The sequence below is a fragment of the Xiphophorus couchianus genome, chromosome 21, assembly GCF_001444195.1.
Source record: "Xiphophorus couchianus chromosome 21, X_couchianus-1.0, whole genome shotgun sequence".
Classification (NCBI taxonomy): domain Eukaryota; kingdom Metazoa; phylum Chordata; class Actinopteri; order Cyprinodontiformes; family Poeciliidae; genus Xiphophorus; species Xiphophorus couchianus.
In genome coordinates, this window is record NC_040248.1 from 7,108,850 (window position 1) to 7,132,613 (window position 23,764).

The window sequence follows — 23,764 nt, forward strand, 5'->3', positions numbered from 1 at the left end:
ATTTGATCTATGCCTGCTTCTTATTTCGTTTCAGGCGAATGATGATTGAGAAGATTGCTGCCCATATTGCTGATTTTAGCCCCAGGCTGCAGAGCAACACTCGAGCTCTCTACCAGTACTGCCCCATTCCTGTGATCAGCTTCCCTCAGCTAGACAACGAGCTCTTCTGCAACATTTACTACCTCAGGCATCTGTGCGACACCATCCGCTTCCCCAACTGGCCTATAAGAGACGCTGTGAGTTTTCTTTACCTTTTGTGGTCTGAGACTCTTATTATTTAAGTATTATAATCAATTTCTGTCATTGCTAATGAAGGTGAAGCTGCTGAAAGACACTCTTGAAGCCTGGAAGCGGGAGGTGGAGAAGAAGCCACCCTCAATGTCTGTGGACGACGCGTACGATGTTCTCAACCTCCCCAAAGGACAGGGCCAGTGAGTGGAAGAAATTTACTGCTGTAGTTTTCAAAGTACACTGCAAACAAGTTAAACTGACTCAAATATTTTCATTCAGCCCCTTTTCATCAATCTTACCTTTTTGGTGCAACTGCATCTGCAAGAGATTTGGGTGGTGTCAGCTTAAACACACCTAGAGATTGGATTTTTGCCCACTTTTCTTTGCAAAATAGTTAAGACTCAATCAGATTGGATAGAGAGCTTCCGTGCACTTTCATTTTCAATCCGTGCCACAGATTTTGAACGAAATTTAGGTCTGGATTTTGAGTTTATCATTTTAACACACCAACAAGTTTTGATCTATCACATAACAATCAACCCTTGAGGCCCTTAGAGAACATCTGGATTTATTTTTAGATGTTGACTGATGGCTAATGGTTTGACTGGATTTTATTTAGTCACGTTTTTTACCTTTTTATTTGAAAGAAATGTAGAAAACTATGTAGACAATTATTTAAGGATGCCCTTTGTGTTTTCAGGCATGAGGAGAGTAAAATCAGGAAGGCTTACTTCAGACTGGCGCAGAAGTACCATCCTGACAAAAACCCAGAAGGAAGGGTGTGTAAAATTATTATTTTCATGATAAATGTTTGCCTAGGCTTAGAATCCTTATTGTATTTACTCTCGTCTTCCAGGACATGTTTGAGAAAGTTAACAAAGCGTACGAGTTCCTTTGCACAAAGTCTGCCCGGATTGTAGACGGTCCTGACCCAGAAAACATCATCCTGATCCTCAAAACTCAGAGCATCCTTTTCAATCGACATCAGAAAGGTTTCAGCATGGATTTAAGCATCAGCTCTACCCATGTAAAAGCAGCTAGCGCTGTAATATTCTACTAATACTGACACTTTGACTACTTCTCCAGAACTGGAGCCGTACAAGTACGCCGGTTATCCCATGCTCATCAAAACGATCAAAATGGAGACAGACGATGCGCAGCTTTTCTCCAAAACGTCGCCTCTGCTCCCGGCCGCCGCTGAGCTGGCCTTCCACACGGTGAACTGCTCGGCTCTTAACGCCGAGGAGCTGCGGCGGGAGAACGGGATTGAGGTATCGGTATTTTAACCAATTCTGAATGTCGCCATGTTCATATGAAATGTCCACCTCTACCCTGTTGGTTAATGAGGGGGAAAAAATGTGTTTGTGCAGATTTTACTGGAAGCTCTTTCTCGGTGTGTTGCTGTGCTGACTGCATCCAGTAAGCCTGATGACATGGCTGTTCAGGTAACACATGTATAGGTTGATGACTGTAAACATCTTTTTTATAATTTCATACATGTGTTTTTGTATATATAATTTAAAAATGCAATGAAGAGATTTGAGAATTCTAAAAATATCAGTCTTTAAAAGAGTAAAGATTTACCCTGAAAAGCCATGTTCTTTGTTTGCTGTAATTTCTAAAACCCGGTTTCTCTGACGACTCTTTGAAGGTGTGCGGGCACATCTGTAGGTGCTACAGTGTGGCAGCCCAGTTTGAGGAATGCAGGGAAAAGATAATCGAACTGCCAAACATCATCCGGGACCTCTGTCACATTTTGTTTTATGGAAAGGTGAGCATCCTTCATGGTTCACTTGTGTCCTACTGCATATTAAAGCGGGAAAAAGTATTTTCCTAAAGGAGAAATGATCTTGAAAACATGATTTTTTGGGATATTTAATTTAACTTTTTGGCATATTAATTGAGGAAATAAAATGTGTTGCAGTTTTACAAATCACCAGAATATTATTTTGATGAATAATTATTTGGCTGCTTAGCTTACATATGTATAAGATATAACACAAAATATATCTTTTTGTATGAGAAGACATTTGAAAAGAAAGGCAGGCACAGCATTTTACTGCACCATTCATTGCCATAGTTATGGGTTTTGTCTCTTATTTGGTGATGAACAAATATTTTCAATGAACTCCAGTAGGACATTTTCTGTTCAGTAAATGTATCACCTTTCAACCTTTATTTCTGCTTTATGGTTAATGTTTTGTGTCTTTTAGATATTGACTCTTTAGTAGGAAAACCAGAATGTGTAGCTCAGACTGTAAAGAAACTGTATCAGCTGGTTACAAATCTGATTTATTCTGTCGTATTTTTCTTTCACATCTGTTAAAGCTCCATTTTGCTTGAAATCAGTGCTTTTTTTTTTGTCTTTGACTCCAAAACTTTAGCAGCAAGTTACTCTGTCGCAATTTTAGCTTTTTCTTCTGTCCCATTTTTACGATTTCACTTGTTAAACAGTTTATATGTTGCAGTTAAGAGATGCTGAAAGATATTGTGCTGATTTGTGATCATAAAGTGCTCCATAAGTCATCATATCTGACGGATATGGTCAGTCACGAGGTTTTGCTGTTCAGTGATTTATTTTCTCCTCCTCGTCTCCTTTCAGGGTCTCCCAAAGACAGCGGCCCTGGCAGTGCAATGCATCAGCTCCTTCGCCATAGACTTCTTCCTGCAGACCCATCTGTACCACGCTGGCGTGCTTTGGCATCTTCTGATCTACCTGTTCAACTATGACTACACGCTGGAGGAGAGCGGCGTCCAGGCCAACCAGGACACCAATCAGCAGGAGGTGGCTAACAGCTTGGCCAAGCTCAGCCTGGTGGCCCTCAGCCGACTGGGGGGCTACACTCAGACACCCACCCCCCCAGACGCCAACAATCCTGTTACAGAGACCAACGGCGTGGATGGCACCCCACCGGAAAACCCCACCATCCGCAAGAGCTTAGCCGCAATGCTCACACCGTTCATCTCCAGGAAGCTGGGAACAGGGTCTCCAGCTGAGGTCAGTTAAAAAGATCAAATATGATTTTTTTTTTTTTTTAACAGTGATAAACTCCTCAAAAACTAAAGTGTGACTTATTGGGGGTTTAGGTTCTGAAGCTGCTGAATAGTAACTCTGAGAATCCCTACCTGATCTGGAACAACGGGACCCGAGCCGAGCTGCTGGAGTTCCTGGAGGGTCAGCAAGAAGGAAACATCAAGAGAGTAAGAATAAAGACTCATCAATCATCGCGTAGCGAGTTGTCAAGCGCAGTTATTCATGAGACAGCTTTGTGGTTTTATCACAGGGAGAAAACGATAAAAGCTTTGGTGCAGATTTCATGTTCAACGATCACAACAAAGAGCTCATAGTGGGGGAGATTTTCGTCCGGGTTTATAACGAGCAGCCTACTTTCCCCCTAGAGGTGAGCACTACAACCTACAATCTTATTTCCTAAATAAAACTGACCTTATAATGCTGCTCTGTGTTTAGTACCCCAAAGCATTTGCTGCCTGTCTGCTGGACTACGTGGGCTCTCAGGCTCAGTACCTCCACACTTTGCTGGCCATGAGTCAGAGTAACAAAGTTGAGTCCCAGCAGCATGCCGAGAGGCTCTGCTTCGCTGAGATGGCCTTAGAGGCTCTCCGCAACGTCATTAAGAACAACCCAGGTGAGATGTTACTCCAGTGAATCCAGATGTTCGTTGCTTTTTCTCCTCTGTTCTTACCTCCTCTGTCCTTCCGAATAATTTCAGGTTCTGAGTCGGAGTGTATTGGCCATTTCAAGCTGCTCTTCTCTTTGTTGCGGGTTCATGGAGCCGGTAGAGTGCAACAGCTCGTTTTGGAGGTAATGATTGATAATTATCCTTTGTCTGCGTAATTAATATGCTTTAGTATTAAATCATTAATAACTTTTAAAAAATGTTGTCTTATTTTAATCGAGTAGTATTATGTTCTATAACAAATAATATACGTGCAAATCTATATAATTTATATATTAAATTTAATCTCGATTACCTTGTAAAATACAAGTTGATATTTAACTAATTTGATTTTATTGAAAATTGACATTAATTTGAATATTTTTTCTCAGGTTGTGAATACAGTGACATCAAACCAGGAATGCGTGAGCAACATTGCCGAGTCCCTGGTGTTGTCCAACCTGTTGTTGCTGCTGCATTCACTTCCCTCCAGTAAGAAAACACAAACATATTTAACTTACTGCCTCTCTTATTATTTTTCATAATGGATTTGTTGACTGACGTTGCTGGTTACTTTAGGCAGACAGATGGTGCTGGAAACTCTCCATGCTCTAACTTCAAACACAAAGATAGTGAAAGAGGCCATGGCCAAAGGTCAGTAAGTCTACTAGGTTTCTAAGAAACTGTTCATGTCTTTCTAAATGTCGTATTTATTAGTATTTTTGTTGATCTGTGTCTCCCACAGGTGCTCTGATTTATTTGCTGGACCTGTTCTGCAACTGCACACACCCACAGGTCCGCACCCAGACTGCAGAGCTTTTCTCCAAGATGACCTCAGACAAGCTAGTCGGACCAAAGGTCAGGATGAACAGATATTAATAAAGACTCCCCTATATTTGTATCTTTAACTCAACCTTTAATACATTTACCTCCTTTAGGTGCGTCTGACGCTGATGCGTTTCCTTCCCGGTGTCTTTATGGACGCCATGCGAGACAACGCCGAGGCAGCGGTTCAGATATTCGAGGGAACGCATGAAAACCCTGAGCTCATCTGGAATGACACCTCGAGAGAGAAAGTGTCCACCACAGTGCGAGAGATGATGCTTGAGTATGTGTCTCAGTTGAGTTTATGGTCATCACCTTTTAAACAGACGAGTGAGTTGGAAATTTAATAGTAAATCCTTTATTTTTAAGGCACTTCAAACAGCAAAAGGATAATCCTGACGTGAACTGGAAAGTAAGTTTGAGCTGCTGGTAAATAAGCTGATTTGTTTGTTTTTTTTTCTGTTCTCTTCATTTGAATGGATTTGTTTCATGTGTTCTCAGTTGCCAGATGACTTCACTGTGGCTTACGGAGCTGGACAGGGCGAGGTCGAAGTCGGCGGAGTCTTCTTGCGCATCTTCATCGCTCAGCCCGGATGGGTTCTGCGGAAACCTCGAGACTTCCTTGTGTCGCTGCTGGAAACGCTGAGCGAGCTGCTAGAGAAGAACAACCCCAATGTGAGCACCAAAATGTTGAACTAGACATAAATAAGCCTAGAGTTTATGATCATCTGCCTGACATAAACTGCTTCCTGCAGGGTGAGAGCCTGGAGACAATTACCACGGCGGCCGTTTGCCTTTTCAGCACCCAGAGCCATCTGGCCGACCAGGTTCCCCCTCTGGGTCACCTGCCTCGCATCCTGGCAGCGCTCAACCACAAAAACAATGCTGTGCCGAAGAGCTCCATCCGCCTCATCCACGTCCTGTCAGACAATGAGGTCAGACGCTCACATGCATCATTCATGTAGCATGCAGTTATGTTGTGTCATTTAGCCACAGAAGAACCTAAACAATAATAGGGTAGGCAGAAAGTCGACCATAACTTTGAAAAAATATTTATATTTTCCAGATATTATCCTTGTCCTTAATATCTATTAGAACCATCTGTCCATTTACCTGGTTGTCTGATTCACTGGTCAATCCTTCCATTTCTCCATCCATGATCCAACCATTTAGACTTAGACTTAGACTTGTACTTTATTGATCCCTTGGGAAGACTCCCTCAGGAAATTGAGGGAGCTCCCAAGCAAAAAACAAAGATAACACACAGTAAGCAAAAGTGCAAAAGAATACAAAATACAAATTAAATACTAAGGTACACACCAAATGTGAGTAACCAAAACCTTAAATTATGCAAGAAACAAGGAATAAGAATATAGAATATAAGTAAATATAAATACAACACAAAAAAAATATAAGAATTTGGCGGATAGATTGACCAGTGATATCGTATTGCACTATGTGGTTTGACCTGATAAGTATGGAGAAAAATACAAGGGGTCACTACTCCTTCCTCCCTCTGTCCTGTGTCACCTCCCCCCCGCCAATGAGGAATTGTGCAGTCTGAAGGCATGGGGGACAAAAGAGTTCTTAAATCTATTGGTCCGGCACTTGGGAAGCAGCAGTCTGTCACTGAACAGGCTCCTCTGGCTGCTGATGACGGCGTGTAGAGGGTGGCTGCTATCGCTCATGATGTCCAGCAGTTTGTCTATTCATATAGCAGTCTGTCCATCTTTGAACCATCAATATGTTCGTCCATCCATTGGTCCGTTCATCTATCCATTCTACTGTCCTCTGAGCTAAATTGGGATTTTTGATTCTTCTTTTTTTGAGCTTAATTTAAACATGACATACCAGATAGAAGTTTTTTCATTTTCATCTTTTTTGTCTAAAGACCAGATGTCCAACTTGAAATATCTGTCCACGGTTTTTAGGGATGGAACGGATTATTCTGATCATTTGAGTCTGACAAAATATTTAATCTTGACGTGTAAAATGTACAGGAACCATGTAATAACCCTACTTTCCAACTCTCTGATCTGGCCACACAACGTGCAGCTGTGCGTTCGCTCCATGGCGTCTTTGGAGACGATTGGCCCTCTGATGGCTGGGATGAAATCTCGAGCAGACATGGCCGGGCTGGCGTGTGAAGCTCTCAACCGGATGTTTCAGAAAGAACAGACAGAACTGGTGGCTCAGGTACGCTGTGGCTGTTTGTTGAACTTTCCCTGTTATTGTTCAAAATAACACCCTTATTACTGATCTACAGGCTTTAAGGGTGGAGCTGGTTCCATACCTTCTAAAGTTACTGGAAGGCATTGGCCTGGAGACGCTAGAAAACCCTTCAGCTACTAAAGCACAGATAGTCAAGGCACTCAAGTCTATGACTCGCAGTCTGCAGTATGGAGAGCAGGTACTATATTTAATAACTAATGAAATGACAATAATTGTTTTACAAATAAAAACTGTTTCTAATTGCTATTTCAAAGGTGAATGAAATTCTTGCGAAGTCTTCAGTGTGGAGTGCCTTCAAAGACCAGAAGCATGATCTTTTCATCTCAGAGTCTCAGACTGCAGGCTACCTGACAGGTAAAGTCTTGTTTTTTCAGGCTGCTAACATTAATAACATCAGCAAAACTTTGCCAATTACTAATAATGCCGGCCCTCCTTGCTTCTCTCTGAGCTGTTGATGAAACATAATGATTTGCTTTATCCTAAAAATCACTTGGCTGATTCCTCCAAGCAATCCTTTTTCTATCCAATCCCTGTAACTTCCCGGCTCTACGCTTCCCTTCCCTCTTTGTCCTCTACGTTTCCTCCTCAGGAGTTTCCACTCCTTCTCTCCTGGCCGCCAGCAGCCCTCTGCGGGGTGGGCTCTAGACTCCAGAGCTGGGCCCCCACAGCCCTCCTCTTTCTTGCTTTGATGCAGGTAGACTCTTGCCTGGCTCCTACTATCACATAATTATCCTCCCATTCTTTCCTCCATCCTTGTTCCATCATGCCACTTTCCATTCCAAAGTCTTCATCTCACAGTGGTAAATATATATATCACTATGAAAGTTTTTCTGTTTTCTTGTCACCATAATAAAAATTAAAGTGAATTTGAAGCTATTTTTTTCTTGGTTGTTAAAGAATTTTGGAGGTAAACATTCATGTTGAAGCTTAATTCTTAAGTTGAAATAGTTGTTTTTTGATTCCAATTGTATTTATTTTGGCTGTATTACCAGCCTGACATAAAATAAGCCTTTAATCTCCTAGCAAAACATGGATTTTTAATTGTAAAATATATAATAAATTAGCGTCCCAGTGTTCTTTCAACTTGCCGATTTTGGCCAGGTATATTTGTTCCAGGGTGAGGAGGAATTATAATTAAGAGAGAAATTACAACCCACTTTTATTGGGATTTATTTCTCCTAAAAGACTTACACAATGCATTACATACTTTTAAAATGAGAGTAAAATTATACAAGGTTTCCGAAACCTTGTAACAAGTGTGGTACACTGTTATATTGAACCCCATTTATTCTAATATCCAGTGCAACCAAATGACACTGAATTTGTTATTAGTCTATCGCATAAAATCCCAATAGAATACACCATTTGTGGTTGGAACTAAATGTAAGGCGTGTAAATACTTTTACATGTCAATGACTCCTAAAAAGTGGCGCATTTGGTTTCTTAACTTTTACATCTTCTTGGTTCCAACTTAAGGAAAGTACATTGATGAACTCTGTGGACATTCACTCTTTAATCATTATAGCTTCACCTCTTCTAAGTCCCATCTTGTCTGCAGCCTAACCCATTGTCCCTGTGCCCTGCAGGTCCAGGAGTTGCAGGTTACCTCACGGCAGGAACTGGCTCGACAGTATTGTCCAGCGTCCCACCCCCGGTAGACAACGACAGCGGAGATCAAGGCTGAACGACTGACATAGTCATGCTAAGGCTGCCAGACTGCCCTCTGCAGCTCGGAGAGGGGACCGTTCGGCTCCCCAAACATCAGAAAGGATGGGAGAGGGAAGACCGAGGAAGACAGTCACCAAATTCTCTGCGACTCGTCCTGCAGTGTCACTCTCCTTCCCCCGGCTTTCAGATGACACTGAAGTCTTCAAGATTTTTTTTTTTTAACAAATGACCATATTTGGATTTTCTTTTCCTGTGCTACTTATTCTTCTGACAGAAAAAGGGTTACTTTTTTGTATGAATATATTTTTTACTTTTTTTGTTTTGCGTTAGAAAGCTGCAGAAAGACCAAGTCTTATTATTAGAGGAATTTCTCTCCTCTTCTTTCAGTCTTTTCTTGTTTATCATATCCCAAAATCTTCTCCTCATCCCAGAAAATTTGGCTGTGTTTGTGCTCTTTTTACATAAACTTCACAATATTATGACTTGGAATAGAAATGACATTGGATATTTAAAAAAGAAAAAAGTGTGCAATCTCCCCAGGAAAAAAAGCTCCCAAAACTGAAGTGGACCTTTCTGATTTTGCTTGTCCAGCTCTGATAGCCAGCCTTTAATTCCTCTGATCTTCATCCTTCTTCCCTGCCTACCATGTTTTAAGCAAATCTCTCCCCAGAACGCAAAAAGCATTTTACTATTTAAGTAAAGACAGAAACTTAAAGTAACCACAGGAAATGAGCTTCTACAGACATGACGAATGACTTTGACTCTGATTTTGAATCTTATGTGAAAGACTAGTGCAATTTGTGAGATGTTCAATGTAATATTACGTATATAAACTTTCTATATTGAATGTACATTTAAAAATGAAATCAGTCACAACTTGTACATAAAATTTTAAGAATAAAAGGGAACCTAAAGTGTTGTTCTTTTGTATTTAGATTTGTGATGAACAGCTTGAATTATAGTAAGCCAAGTTTATTTACCTAGCACATTTCAGCAACAAGACAATTCAAAATGCTTAACTTTATGAAAACATCGGATAAAAAAGAACTACATTCCCATGGAAAAGTTGTAATCCAGACTTTAAAAAATTATGTTCCAGTTGTTAATCAAAGGCAGCCCTAAACAAATATGTTTTAGCATTGATTTAAAGGAAGTCAGTGTTTCAGCAGTTATGTGGAAGTTTGTTTCAGATTAGAGGAACATAGAAACTGAGTTCTCCTTCTCCATGTTTGGTTCTGGTTCTGGGAGGGGGGGAAGAATGGACCAGCACAAGAAGGCTTGAGTGGTTTGAAAAGTTGGTACAATGACAACAGATCTGTAATGTATTTTGATGCTAAGCTGTTTAATGATTTGTAAACTAACTGTATTTAAAAGTCTATTCTCTGAGCTACAGTGAGTTAGTGTAAGGATTTTAGATGTGATGTGACACAAGCAACAATGTTCTGGATCAACTACAGCTATAACTGAAGCTGCTGCTTACTCTACATTGTTCCTCTTTAAGTCCAAAGATAACTTCCAAGTTTATATTCAGCTGAAGAATAGAAAGCTGACAATAACTATTTCTCTCACTTTAAAAACTGTTAAAAGATCAATTTGAATACTTTCTGAATATTCATAAGCACAAATAAGCGTGCAGCAGTTCAGCTGAATTGGTATGCATGCAATTAGCATAACAATGTTCTTATGATGAATGTGTTTGCAATGGTTATCTTAAAGAAAAGCATTAAGATAACTATCTAAAAAAACAAGGGTTTTAGACTTAAGCAAATGTGAGGAAGACCGTGGGTTCAAATATGACGAGACAAATTTACTTTTTGTTAACCAGAGTTCAAAACTAAGGGAAGAAGAAGAGCTGCTTATCCGTGATATGTCCAGTTTGAAAGACTGGATCTGCCTGTGCAGCTGTTTGATTCCACTCGGACGGATTAGCTGGTTACACCGGAAGTTGCGCCAACGGCGCGAAGAGTGTCAACAATAACTCCAGTTTGAGTTAGTCGAATTGCTACGAAAAAGATAACATTTAATTTATGTCTATTTATGCATTTTGTGAATAGTGTTATGTTGTATGAATGTTAAACAATCTTGACGCATTCAAAGTTGTAAAAATAACCGGTTAAAGTTTCAAAGGTTAGTGGTAGATGTTGAGAGTGAATGTTTAGTACGTTCGTAGTGAAAAGCTAAATTCTGTCATGAATACAGAATATATCTTTAAATTTTCAGCCAATCGGAGTCTTTTTACAAGAACTAAGTAATTCTGGTCTTTTTATGTTTACTAATTTGAATAAATGTAGGCTGTGCTTTATGGTAACCCTAAAAGGTCTGTGTTGTTCTCATTTTTAATAAGGATAAAGGTTCACTTGAAGTTCCGTCAATAAGACACATTCGTCACTCATGTCAAGTCTCCTCAGTCCTCATACATCGAGTTCAGCATGTCTAAAGCAGGGAAGCAAGACTTTATTGTGAAGTTTGTGGAAAGTGAAGGATCCAAACCGGATTATGCCGTCAAAGCATATGAGGTAAATATCACTTCTGGCTTAAGCTTTGCTTCTGTTTGTAATTCACGGGATTTTGGAGCCCTGTTTCTGTTTGCAGTTCTAACTCTGAGTCCTATTTATACAGGCCATTCTGGAGCTGCAGTCTGAAAAGTATTTAAAAACCATCCAGGAAGAAGATGTTTTACAGATGGACCGGAAGGACAAGTCTCTGTTTGTTTTCATCAAATTCACCACTCCAGCTTTCCTGCACTGCAAAAAGGTCTGAACCCATTCTGTATGCATTTTGCAAACCTGTTATGAAATCTAATTGTTTTTATTTACAACAGTAAAGAAATTTTATATTACTACAATTATGATCTTGTGTGTAACATGCCTTAATTATTATTTAAATTAAATGCATATAATTAAATTCAAGTAAAAACTAAACACCTGCTAATTTTAATGGTTAGGCTGTAGCAATCGGATCTCTGGTTTTCTTTTGGGAATGTTTTTTTATTTTAAAAGTTATAACTGATCCATCTCTAAGCTTTTTTAAATTTATGCCACATTTGCTTCCACAGCTTGGGTGCAGAATAGTGAGTCCACTGGTGGTGCTGGACTGCCTGCAGCAACAGCGCTGTGTCCCTAAAGCAGAAAAACCAGTGTATAACATGGCGATGGCCGACGTCACTATTTCCTGCACCAGTCTAGATAAAGCAACCCGGGTTGGTTCTGATGATTTACTTTTTAAAAAACTATATATTCCTTTTTAAAAACGCAGAATTTTGGAACAAAATATTGAAAAGTTTTACATATAAATGTGCTTATGTGTGTATTCTGTCTCCCTCTGCAGGGAGAGGTGATGGATCTGGTGCAGCTCATGGGCGGACGGGTCTATCTTGATCTGAACGTATCTGTCTCACACCTGATTGCTGGGGAGGTGGGAAGCAAAAAGTACCTGGTGGCTGCCAAGTTGGGAAAACCCATACTGCTGCCTACATGGGTCAAAGCATGCTGGGAAAAATCACAAGACAGGTAAGTACCTTAGTGAAACTGGTTGATTCATTAAAGGACGGCTTCTGTTAATTAGCGTGGAAATGTTAGATTTAATTACTGAACAATAAACACAGTTTCACTCAGCTTTAAATTTTAAGCATTTTTTTTTCTAACTGAAGTCTTTTGCAGCAAATTATTTTAGTTGATGCAACACACTTTGTTAAAGAAAGATTGGCAGGAAAATGCTTGATTTTGTGTCTGGTGAACAATTCTTGTTTTAATTTGACCAAATGTTGTGGCTCTTTTTCAAAGACTCAATAATAATGATAATTTCACTGTGAACTAGATTTTTTTATTTAAGATATCTTGGTATATCAAAGTGTTAGTGATGCCCTGGCCTCTAATGAGGGCATTAGACCCCAGAGAAACCTGAAGTCATGACTTAGTGCTCAGCATCAATGCGCTTAAATTACAAGGTGGAGTTTTAAAAATTTCTTTTGCACTTTCCTCACCAGTCTCTTCAGGTACACAGACCTGCCAGTTGAGGACTACCTGTGCCCCGTGCTGCTTGGCTGTATCGTTTGTGTGACGGGCCTCTCCAGCACAGAGCGCAAAGAGGTGCAGCGGCTCTGCGAGCAGCACGGGGCCAAATACACCGGCCAGCTCAAAATGAACGAGTGCACACATCTCATTGTTAGTGAACCGACAGGTAAAGTCTCCACAATTTTAATTTGTCCAACAAAAAAATCTTTAAGAAAAATATTTTAGTCCAGTAATGTTCTTAAAAATGATTTTTTTTTTCATTGGTGTTACTGTTTTGCTGAGAGTTTACTTTTTGTTTGCAGGTCAGAAGTACGAATGCGCCAGGAAGTGGAACGTGTATTGTGTGTCTTTGCACTGGCTGTTCGACAGCATAGAGAAAGGATACTCTCAGGATGAGAGCAGGTACATGGTGCAGCGCAAATCTTCAACAACCACACAGCCCAACACCTCAACTCCTACAGGCACCAGCAAGAGAGAAGGTACCCTGCCAATTTCTTCCGTTTTTGTTGATGCATTCATGAATAAACACAAATCCACAGTGGCGTATTAGAGCTGTTGTTGATAAAATTAGAAACAAAATGGCCACTGAGGTGTAAATTTCCTCCAAAACTCAGATTTTTTAGATTAATTTCACATATTTACAAGAAAAAAACATTCCATTGTCAAAGTTTTAAATTTGCAATTAAATAAAGAATTTTCCACAATTAAAGGAAAAACCATATCTAAGATATTCTCTGACGTTGTAAAGTCAGAAATTTGTAAGAAAAGGAAAAAATAACAAACTTTTGTTTACTGAGATTATTAAGGCAGATGTTTGCAACAGTAACTGACAGAAGTTCTCTAAGACTAAGGTGGAAAATTTATGAATTTATGCTCATATGGATACCTTCCAAAGCATCAATGGTAGATCTGGGCAAATTTTCTGCTGACAGATTGGTGTATCTTTATTCAAAGGTTTAGCCATCAATTTGCTGCAATGAGCTATAAATCATGACTTCCCCCTGCTGAGGTTTGTTCTTAAGATTGTTGTGCATTTTTTCTGTAGATGGCCCATCTCTGTTGGGCCTGAGCAACATTTCTGTCAACACTAGTGCAGCGATAAACGACACCGCTCTCACCAACATCACCATGAGTCGCATGGAGACGCCAGACCCCATAGACCGTTTAGACCTCACTGTGTGCCCAGCAGATGATGTGTTGGATGGTTGTAAGGTAGAACATAGTCCACATTATCACAAAGCAAAGTCATTGCTTTCATTTTTAGACGATTTTTAAAAGTTGTTTATTGTTGTACAGTTATATTTAAGTGGTTTCCCAGAGAAGAACCTGGAGAAGCTGCGGCGGCTCGTAAGCGCTGCTGGAGGCCTGCGCTTCAACCAGCCCAGAGAGGATCTCACTCATGTCATTGTGAGAGAAGTGGACCAGGAGCTCCAGAAATTTCTGTCCACAGCAACTCACAGGTTTGACATACAATTTTCTGATGATAATTCTGTATTTTGGTTGTAAATGTGGTTGGTTTTAGTCTTTTAAATGATCAAATTATTCAAATTAGAGGAAAATAAGTGTTTGTATCACCCAATAAATTTTAAGCTACTTTCTAAAGCCAGGAAAACAGTGTCTCAGTCCAGAAAAGATGCACAGCTAATCACCAAAGCCTTGTGAAAAAAAATTATAACACCTAGAGTTAATGTTAACGACACCAATAGCTCAGACAGTAGCACCATCAAAGAAAAATGCATAACTAAACATGGAAACTGAACTAGAGGTACTTTTTATGACAACAAAAACCAAGCCAAAAAGAGTGGAGTAGGTTGCAGAAAACAATAGAAAGAAATGTAACTTCATCTTAGAATCACTGTATCTGCAGGACTTTCAAAGGCAAAGAGAGTAGAGGACAACTAAGCTTGGAAGTTCTTGGCCTTCAGTATTTTCTGTGTAGCTTTGTAGAGTTTGTGGATGGATATTGGTTGAGAAAACTGTTAAAGGGCACTTCACCAATTACATCAAATTAAATAATCAGTTCCTGTGTTTTTTCTCAGGCCCCATGTGGTAACAGCACAGTGGCTGCTGGATTGTTTCTCCAAAGGCATGTTGGTCCCAGAGGACGGATACCTTCACCCAGACTGTCTCCCTCCAGCTTCAGACGCTGTAGCTGTCTCCGTCTCTGCACGTCCTGTGGCGAGACATCGCTCGTCTTCCGGCCCGCCTGTTGCCAACCCGAGCACTCCCAAGGAACCAATAACAGACGAGGATCTTCTCTCACAGTACATGGACGACGACCCCACAGTGGGTAAGAATCTAGATAATTAATTCTCAGATTAAATAATTCAGAGTGAAATAATTTTTTTGTTTCTTATCTGTAAGTTGATCTGGCACCAGAGAATACCAGCATGAAGTCCTTCAGCGCAGCTGCAGAACCTCAGCCTGAGTCCTGGACGCCCCTCCACACTGGGGGACCCGAGCAAGAGCCGCTGCCACAGGGTAGTCTGTTTTCTGGGAAATCCTTCCTGCTTGTGGGTTTTGGTGTCGAGGCTGAGGCTCAGCTCTCGGCGCTGCTGAAAGAGCAAGGAGGCAAGCTGCTGTTGGGCCGCAGCCGAGTGGTGGCGGACTTCGCTGTGGTCCCTCAGCTGGGCTGCACAGTGGAGGCCACCGTGGACGAGGTGGTCACTGACACATGGCTGGTGCGAACTCAGTTTGTGTTTTGCTTTATTTTTCTGATTTGTCCTGCAGAGCTACATTCATGTTCTGATTTGTTTATTGCAGGTTATGTGTGTGGAGAACGAGCGCGTTCTGCCGCTGTCCTCTAACCCTCTGTTTACGCCCGTTCCTGTGAGGGAGGGGTACTTACCTCTCAAAGACTGCGTTCTGTCTGTCAGCCAGTTTACTGGAGCAGAGAGGGAGTCTCTGGTGGAGCTGGCCAAGCATCTCGGAGCCAAGTATGTGGCACATATTTTCACTTATAACAAACATTTTCCCCATGTTATAGGTGAAAGAAATCTGCTGGAGGAACTATCTCGGTTCTTACCAATATCTTAAGAAATTATTCACTGAAACAAGCTCCTATTTCTTGTAAAAAAAAAAAAAAAAAGAAAAGAAAAAAGTTATTTATAAATTAGATTTGTCTTATTTTAAGTGAATTAAGGTATTTGCACTAAAAACCAGACAAAAAAATATGTTTTAAGATTTTCTTTTTGCAGCATACTCTTCTCCTGACTAATACATTTGTCCATTCAGATGTTCTTGATGTTTATTACGCCATATTAAATGTAAAAAAAGTTTTACAACGAAGTAATATTTTTGCCACAACCCTAGCATTTTAACAGGGGTGCGCATATGTATTTGACAGACTCCATAATAACTTGCAGTCTATAAAATACCCGTTTTGCAAGCTGTTTTTGTGTTTCGGTCAGGATCATTTTAATTCCCTCTATAACTTGTGTTGTTCCTTTTGTTGTGAACTTCTTACTCAAACCTTTTGCTTTCCTCCCCTTACTCCTACAGTGTCCAGGATTACTTTGTGCGCCTGGCCAACCAGAAGAAAGGCATGCTGGCCAGCACTCACCTGGTGTTACAGACCCCTGATGGAACAAAGTATCAGGCAGCTAAGAAGTGGGGGCTTCCTGCCGTTACCATGCACTGGATACTTGAGTCTGCACGGACAGGGAGGAGGGTGACAGAGGAGAAATATCTGGTGGATCTGCCCTCCTCTCCAGGTGACATTCATATTAGCTGTATATCTACTTTGTGTTGCTTTAATCCCGTTGAACCTTGAGGTTCCTACTGCCAAAAATCGACTGGATGCACATACTTCCATTTGAGACCCAAATGGAAGTATAAAAATGAGTAAGATGTGAATTTCATATTTAGGTCCTCTTTTAGTAAATGAAAAATTTTATGTCAAATTAATTGTCACAATTTGAAATTCCACAGAGAAAGAAGACGAGAGCTTCGTCAGCGGATCCCAGAAAGCAGCTCCGCTCCAACCCGCTCGTTGTTCCCCAGAAATCCCGTTGCTGGGTCCGCAGGGCGGGAAAGCGGTCACTCCGCTTGATTGCGGTCGCTTTCAGAGTAAAGTGTTTCGATCTGTGTTGGACAAGATGAAGCCCAGAGAAAACCCGAGCACACTGACACCAAACCAAGATGGCGGCAGAGGGAAACCACTCCAGAAGGAGCCGTCCCTGCAACTGGACACTCCCTCTCGATTCCTGGTCAGGGACCAGCTCTTCAGGCCGTCCTTTAACTTGAAGGTCAGCACCAAAAAACAGACATTTAGTTTTATCCTCCAAGGGGGGCATGTGACGGATAATCTGTTCACTTTTTAAGGATGCACTCAAAGATTTGGAGACTCCTAGCGGAAGATCTAAACCCGGGGAAAGGGTGGAAACTCCACTTACCGACTTTATCAACAGGAACCTGAAGGTCGCTCTGGCAAACAGCTCAGTGAATAATGCCACAGAAATGCAGGAAGTCTCTGCCAGCCCCCAGCTGGCAAAGACAATTGACAAGGAGGTCAGATAAATGGCCATTTTTAGTTTACATATTGTTATGCTGTGCATGACTCTACTGAACCGACAAAGTGAATATAATGAAGTACTCAGAATATGTATATTGTTTTAAGTGTTTTTGTTTTCTCAAGATCCCACAGAAAGACTCAGGACCCCTGACTGGTGTTGTGATCTGCGTGGGGAAAAAACTGAGCAAAATGCAAAGTGAACTGAATGCTATTGCTGCTTCGCTTGGAGCTGACTTCAGGTACTTAGCAGTTATTGGAAATTTGCTATAAAAATGTTTTCACGGAAAAAAACCCCTCATATTTTTGGATTTCTGAATCACTTTTACACAGAAATATAAAATTTTATCTCCCCTATTTCAGAGTTTTGCAGATCAAGCCTTTTAATTCAACTAAGAGGTTGAAACTTCAGTTAAAAATGGTAATTTTTGTGCTCTCCATATTGAGTGGCTCTTAAGAATAAGTAAAAAGGCTTATAATTTCTTTCTTTCTTTTTTAACATAATTTTATTGGAAATACAAACTAAAATCTCAGCATATTGATTCAGCGCATGAAAAAATCTCTAATAATCTTTACAAAATAAATGTAACTGAAATGTTTTTTTTTTAATTATTATTGCTAATTTACCTTTTAAAGGTTAGTCAGTCTATGGACTTCTCATTAATAATCAGCGACTTCCTGTTTGCCTGGGTTATAAATATAATTTCTTTAAGCTTTTCCTCCTAGACTGAAGACAGGAAGAAACGCAGAGAGCAGTCAAAAACATTAACGGGCAACCTGGATTTAAAAAGAAATCAGTTTTAAAATTTTACCAGATATGCTCATTCTCTTTATCTTGTTTTCAGGTGGGCCTGTGATAACACAGTGACGCACTACATCTACCAGGGTCGTGTCGGAGACAACTCCCGCGAATACAAGGCAGTGAAGGAGAAGGGCCTGCATGTGGTCTCCCAGTACTGGCTGCATGCTGTAAGCTCACATCAGTAAAAATACTATTTTACCTAAAACTGTGACCATTTTTCACCAAATTAAAATATAAATCCAGCTACATATGGCTGCCTTCCTCTGTCATTCTAGCGCAGTGGTCCCCAAACTACGGCCCGCGGGCCAGGTGCGGCCCGCCTCCACATTTGGTCCGGCCCCCTGAACAATACCAGAGTATTTTCATATATGTGCATTTTTATGTGATAAGTTGGACTTTTGCAATAAAATAAATGTTCCTTAGTAATGAACTTTATTTATTATTAACTACTAGTTAGTAACTATTTTATACATGCATATAATTGACCCTAACCCTTTTTTTATGTGGAGAACCCAGTGTTATTTGGTTATTATTTATTTCATAAATAGTGTTATTTCCTGACTTTTGTTCTCTGAAGAATCCAGAAAAGGTTATTTGATTGTGCTTTCTGAAAAACAATACATTTTTATGTTTAGCACTCTTACAATCGTCAAACTTTTTCTGTTACAAACTGACCCCGGCCCCCCATCAGAGAAGGGACAAGTTATGTGGCCCTCACAGGAGAAAGTTTGGGGACCCCTGTTCTAGCGGATCTAGAGCTGTTTTTATTCAATGCAACATTTAAAGCCACGACATGTGGGGGAAAAAAACTAATGATGAAACATTATTATTTATGCAAGTTTATGTTTAAAAAAAGTATACAACTACATTCAAGATGTATTTATTTTTAAAAAATCTAAAATTATAATTAATATGAATTCAATATTTAAAAGTGACACTTAAAATTGAAAGTTGTCAGGGCTGTTTGTGGTCTTTTGAATAATTTTGTCTGCCCCCCTTACCACAGATTTGATAATGGTACAAATTTGCCCCCTCTAGCTAACGTAATAAAATAATCTTGCTTAAACTGTTGCTTTTGAAATAGATCCTGACATCTAATTGGTTAAGCTCCAAACCGATTATAGTTGAATTGGATCAATTAAAATGACCAGAGCATTGTAAATTCATAATGTGCTGAATTGTGAAACTATGAAAAACTTTATTAAATGGAAAAATTATTAAATGGGTATTTTATTATTGATTGCAGGTTGAATCATTTTTATTCTTCCTAAATTTATTTTATTCTTATTTCTAATTGTTTTACTGACACACAGTAATCACTTTATTTATTTATTCATAGTTTATTTAATTATGTTCCTCTACAGTCTTCTTGCCATGTTATATTTTTACCATATCTTACATAAAGGAAGTAATCTGTTAGAAAAACAGTTTTTAAGTGCTTGCTTTGTCTCTTCATGACTGTTTTATGCGATTCTTGTTGTGCAGTGTGCTGAGGAGCAGAAGCACGTCTCAGAGTCTCTGTATCCTTTCACTTATAATCCAAAGATGAGTCTGAACCTCAGCCAGGTTCCCAGCAGCTCCCAGAGATCTCCGCCTTTAACACGGACACAACGCAAAGACGCGACTGAATCAAAACACAACAAGGTTGGTCTGAATATGTGAAGAAATCTTCATCTAAACATCCATGTTAGTGTTTTTGTGTCTATCTCATTAATAATGTGATTCAAATATATATTTATTTTTCAGTCTGCAGTTGTTGCTGCAGAGAAAAGCGCAGTTGTGCATCCTGTAAGTAATGGATGTGTTGATCAAGACGAGGTGAACGATACCACAGAGAAAAGAGGTGAGGAGTTGTTGAGGAGCTGATTCCACTAACGACTTGAGAACTTGGTGATTGAAGTGTGTTCAATATTGTAGATACTCTGGAAATGAGAGAGAACCTGCAAAGACAGCTTCAGGAGATCATGTCGGCCACCAAAATGACAACAGGCAGGCGGGCTTCTGTCAGACTTGCCAGGATGGGATCAGGCTGCACCGACTCGGGTCCAAACCCGCCTGAAGGCAGCCGGGCCGGACGCAGTGGGAGCAGACGTACTCTGGAAGCTCTGAGGTACAAAAAATAGTCATATGATCGTGATAGTGATGCAGCACGGGATTGTGGGAGTGTTTAACTGAAGCAAAAAAGCAATGCAGCTTCTAGCTAGCTAAGCTAGGTTTGTGGCATCACCTTACTTGCTTTGGTTACCTAGCAACTCACTCACGCTTTGGTTACCTAGCAACAGCCTATGAATAACTTGTGCAGCAGCAGTTTAAGGTTTCACCACTGTGCCTCATAACTGCTTAAAAATAAAAAGTGAAAGAAGGAAATGAGAACAAAATCTTTAGAGAAAACTGGATAAAACAAGAAAGGTCCCATCACCAGTTTGGCAGTCTTTCAGATATTTTAAACAAGAAAGGAATTGATAATTATCAATATCAACTGATATGAAACCCTTATATTCTTCATTACTAGTCGCAGTAAAGTAGGAATAGAACAGGGCCCAGAATAGAGCCTTGGGGAACCCCAAATAGAACCATCAAAAATATATGATGAGAAACCTTTAATTGTTTCTCACTGATGCGTTTCCAGGGTCCCCAGAGAAGCGGTAACGGACATAAACACTGAGCCGTCTCAGAGTGAGCAGATAGTTTGGGACGATCCTACAGCCAGGGAGGAGAGAGCGAAGCTGGCTGATAACTTCCAGTGGCCTGGGAGTCCATCACAACACTCAGAGCCCCTGGCGGCAGCACCGCCTCCCACAGCAGAAAATGGACCGCGCTTCAAGGACTCAATGACGGACTCTGAGCTGGTAGAGATGGGTAAGAGGATCCGCATAATAACATGGAAGTGTTGAGAATCAAAGGTAAAATGAAGATACAATTTAATGCCTACATTTACTTTAAAAGTTATCCTTCAATTTCCTCACAGCTGCTTGTGACGTTATAAACCAGCAAATGGGTCAGAAGGTCGTGGCGCCTTCATCAGAGGATCCAGAAGAGGACATCCTCACTCCTCAAGCTCCCAGCATCGCCTTCCCTCTCGCCAAACCGCTAGTAGCACCAGAGCCACAGGTAAGTGCTTCTTGGAACCTCCCTGGTTATTTCCAGCACGCCGCTGCAGCTGTAAATTTCTTTCGTTTCTGTCAGGAAGAGAAAGAGGAAGAAAATCAGCCGCCCAGATTTCAGCTGTCGTCGCTCAGCCCTCAGGAGCGAATTGATTACAGTCATCTGATAGAGGAACTCGGTGAGTCGCTCAGCTTTTCTGGGGATCAAATGTCAAAATACGTCTGTATTTTATATATACAGTATATTAAAAAAAAACATCAACAGTCTGAAGTGATGAGAACCAACCCATAATCAGTCAGAAGTCTCACACTGAAAAACAAATAGCTGAACGTAATTTAATTGCATATAATAAATTAATCTTTTTCTTTTAAGTTGGATCTCCATTCTCTTTTTTTAAATATCTACCAGGTGTAGTTTACTGAGGCCATCTGTCTCTTTGTCCTGTAGGGGGCATCATCCTGGACAAGCAGTCTTTTGACCCCAGCTGCTCCCACATCATTGTAGGGAGTCCACTGCGAAACGAGAAGTATCTGGCCGCCATGGCAGCCGGCAAGTGGATCCTGCATCGCTCGTACCTGGAGGCGTGTCGCTCCGTGGGACACTTCATTCAGGTGGGAACCTGAAGACAACTCCATTGTGTTTCATCATTCCAGAGGCAGAATAATGTAGCTTCAATCTGAAAATATAATATTAACATCTGGATTCAGCTGGATTTGTTATAACATCAGCTGGTTAAGATGCTAGCTCTTCATCTCTACAATCATTTCTTCATTCGAATACGTTGATTATTTGGGATTTTTCTCTCCTTTCGTCTCTTCCTGTGATGCAGGAGGATGATTATGAATGGGGCAGCTGCTCCATCTTGGAGGCTCTGCCCTCCATCACCTCTCAGCAGAAGAGACTGGCCTTGGCCGCAATGCGCTGGAGAAAAGCTTTGCAGGGAAGCTCTGAACATGACGTACGTACCAGATCCATTTCAAGGCTAATTATCACTGTCACTCACATAGGTTTTTAAAAGATAAGTGTCTAAAACTGTTTTAAGTTGTCTTAGCTTGACTAAGGATGTTTCCCATTTTCCAGGGAGCTTTCAGTGGCTGGACCGTGATGCTGAACATCGACCAGAGCAGAGAGTCGGGTTTCAGGCGGTTATTGCAGTCTGGTGGAGCGAAGGTTTCTCCCTGCTTTTATTTTACAAGCCACACGTTACAGGAGCTGCCAAAACCTACATTTATGCACCACAATTTGTCTCCAGGCACTTTAGAAGACAAGCAGATCCAATTTATTATATACAGTAAACTTATTCCACATTCAAAGTCTGCTATGTGGTGTGGATTCTAGTTCAATAACAGCTATAAAAACAATGCAGGTTTTCATGCTAATTGGTTTTCAACCTTAGAAAATCCAGCTGCTTCTTAGGTTTTCAGCAATCCCTCATACTGATCAACCTCTGTAGAAATATCTTCCATACATTTATGGAGAAAATGTTTCATAAAGCTCAGAATGAGTCCAAATGGAAAGTTGCTAATATGAGCCTTGACATAAATAGTATTTAGTCATGAAACATGTGTAAGAAGCCTGGAAAAATATACAAGCCAGAATGAAAAAATAAACTGACAACTAATGCATTACCAAGTTAGAAAATACAGCATCGTCAAAAAGAACTGTTTAATTTCTTTCTTTCTTTTTTTTTTTTTTTTACATATAAATGTAACATTTCTTGAAATGTGTTTGAGTTATCACCGTCAGGTCGTGTTTTTTCATGTTTTCCCTTCAGGTGCTGCCCAGCCCCTCCCCGTCACTCTACAGAGAGGCCTCGCATCTGTTCGCAGACTTCAGTCGTCTCAAACCCGGAGACTTCAGAGTGGACGTAGCTGAGGCCACAGCACAAGGAGTGACATGCTTGAAACCGGAGTACATTGCAGATTACCTCATGCAGGTGACTGACTGTAAACGTGCTTTATTTGCTTATAAAATGAATTTTAAATGTCTTAAATCTGTTGGCTCTCTAGGTGTTTTTATTGATATTTCTTCTATTTTCTGATCTCAGGAGCCGACGCCGCCCGTCGAGTTGTACTGTCTGACTGCAGCTCCGCCTGAGGAAGATCCATGCACACCGTCCCGTAAGCGTAAAGCAGCAGCCGACCCCTCCAAGCTGAAAAAGAGCCGTCTGAACTGAAACCTTTGCACAAAAACATTCCTGCAACATTTTCATTTGAGTGAAAATAACTGTAAATAAGATTTTTTTTTTTTTTTTATGATTTATAAAAATGGAATAAAATAAATATAGCATCTGTATTGTCATTCCTGCTGCCTCTGTTCCAACCACTGCAGTTGCTGCTGCTCACGCTGAGTCGGCAGTGATGGATGACTGAAATATGGTGTGCAGAAAATGTTGAGTCATGGTTTGTAATTGGGTGGAGTAAAACACTGCGGCCTGTAGAAGGCAGTGCAGGGATTGCATTGAATCAGAAAGGCAAGGGTATAAACTATGAGTTAAATCCAATTTTAAGACTTGTGATTTAATACTTCTGCATTATAGCTGCAGAGTACTCAGAATTAAAAGTTAATTTAATGTTGAACTTTTTTTTATTTATATTAAGACATGAATATAAGATGATGTTTAGTTATTTTTAATATTTGTAACTCTTTTAAAACTCAACTGGTTTCCATGATGAAATCATACTTATGTTGTCCATGTATT

The 23,764-nt window shown here is 40.3% G+C and overlaps 2 protein-coding genes across 10 annotated transcripts in view; both read left to right on the top strand.

Moving 5' to 3' along the window:
* Positions 1-9,552, top strand: part of dnajc13 (DnaJ heat shock protein family (Hsp40) member C13) — a 36,339-nt gene extending 26,787 nt beyond the window's left edge. For 5 of the 6 annotated variants that reach the window (XM_028005173.1, XM_028005172.1, XM_028005174.1 and 2 more), the window contains 23 exons: positions 35-236; positions 316-431; positions 932-1,010; positions 1,088-1,223; positions 1,318-1,502; positions 1,602-1,676; positions 1,883-2,002; positions 2,834-3,229; positions 3,319-3,432; positions 3,516-3,632; positions 3,701-3,878; positions 3,963-4,054; positions 4,301-4,400; positions 4,488-4,562; positions 4,654-4,766; positions 4,847-5,016; positions 5,103-5,145; positions 5,235-5,408; positions 5,489-5,668; positions 6,789-6,929; positions 7,000-7,143; positions 7,220-7,319; positions 8,552-9,552. In XM_028005173.1, the coding sequence (XP_027860974.1) occupies positions 35-236; positions 316-431; positions 932-1,010; positions 1,088-1,223; positions 1,318-1,502; positions 1,602-1,676; positions 1,883-2,002; positions 2,834-3,229; positions 3,319-3,432; positions 3,516-3,632; positions 3,701-3,878; positions 3,963-4,054; positions 4,301-4,400; positions 4,488-4,562; positions 4,654-4,766; positions 4,847-5,016; positions 5,103-5,145; positions 5,235-5,408; positions 5,489-5,668; positions 6,789-6,929; positions 7,000-7,143; positions 7,220-7,319; positions 8,552-8,649 (3,148 nt within the window). In that variant the 3' untranslated portion in view covers positions 8,650-9,552. Of the gene's footprint in view, positions 1-34; positions 237-315; positions 432-931; positions 1,011-1,087; positions 1,224-1,317; positions 1,503-1,601; positions 1,677-1,882; positions 2,003-2,833; positions 3,230-3,318; positions 3,433-3,515; positions 3,633-3,700; positions 3,879-3,962; positions 4,055-4,300; positions 4,401-4,487; positions 4,563-4,653; positions 4,767-4,846; positions 5,017-5,102; positions 5,146-5,234; positions 5,409-5,488; positions 5,669-6,788; positions 6,930-6,999; positions 7,144-7,219; positions 7,320-7,554; positions 7,660-8,551 lie in introns of all 6 variants that reach the window. The other variant, XM_028005177.1, reaches the window with a different exon arrangement.
* A 998-nt stretch (positions 9,553-10,550) lies between these two features.
* Positions 10,551-23,356, top strand: topbp1 (DNA topoisomerase II binding protein 1). Of its 4 annotated transcripts, none has more exons than XM_028005622.1 (28): positions 10,551-10,622; positions 10,978-11,149; positions 11,253-11,387; positions 11,689-11,832; positions 11,961-12,142; positions 12,619-12,812; positions 12,949-13,125; positions 13,692-13,858; positions 13,943-14,106; positions 14,686-14,936; positions 15,011-15,327; positions 15,410-15,582; positions 16,148-16,359; positions 16,577-16,893; positions 16,970-17,155; positions 17,283-17,398; positions 18,002-18,125; positions 19,444-19,602; positions 19,705-19,801; positions 19,876-20,068; positions 20,588-20,817; positions 20,927-21,069; positions 21,145-21,241; positions 21,511-21,674; positions 21,893-22,021; positions 22,144-22,233; positions 22,838-22,999; positions 23,111-23,356. In XM_028005622.1, the coding sequence occupies exons 2-28, from the start codon at positions 11,063-11,065 to the stop codon at positions 23,237-23,239; spliced, it is 4,539 nt and encodes a 1,512-aa protein (XP_027861423.1). In that variant the 5' UTR covers positions 10,551-10,622; positions 10,978-11,062; the 3' UTR covers positions 23,240-23,356. The 4 variants fall into 4 exon arrangements, with proteins under 4 accessions (XP_027861423.1, XP_027861422.1, XP_027861421.1 ...); XM_028005621.1 differs by having other exon boundaries at positions 10,568-10,881; XM_028005620.1 differs by having other exon boundaries at positions 10,568-10,760.
* The last annotated feature ends 408 nt before the right edge of the window (positions 23,357-23,764 follow it).

Bases quoted from the DNA above. Each gene is read 5' to 3' on its own strand.
- topbp1 (XM_028005622.1), top strand. From the start codon at position 11,063: ATGTCTAAAGCAGGGAAGCAAGACTTTATTGTGAAGTTTGTGGAAAGT. The intron at 11,150-11,252 runs GTAAATATCACT...CTATTTATACAG, and splicing joins ATGCCGTCAAAGCATATGAG to GCCATTCTGGAGCTGCAGTC. The intron at 21,675-21,892 runs GTGGGAACCTGA...CCTGTGATGCAG, and splicing joins CCGTGGGACACTTCATTCAG to GAGGATGATTATGAATGGGG.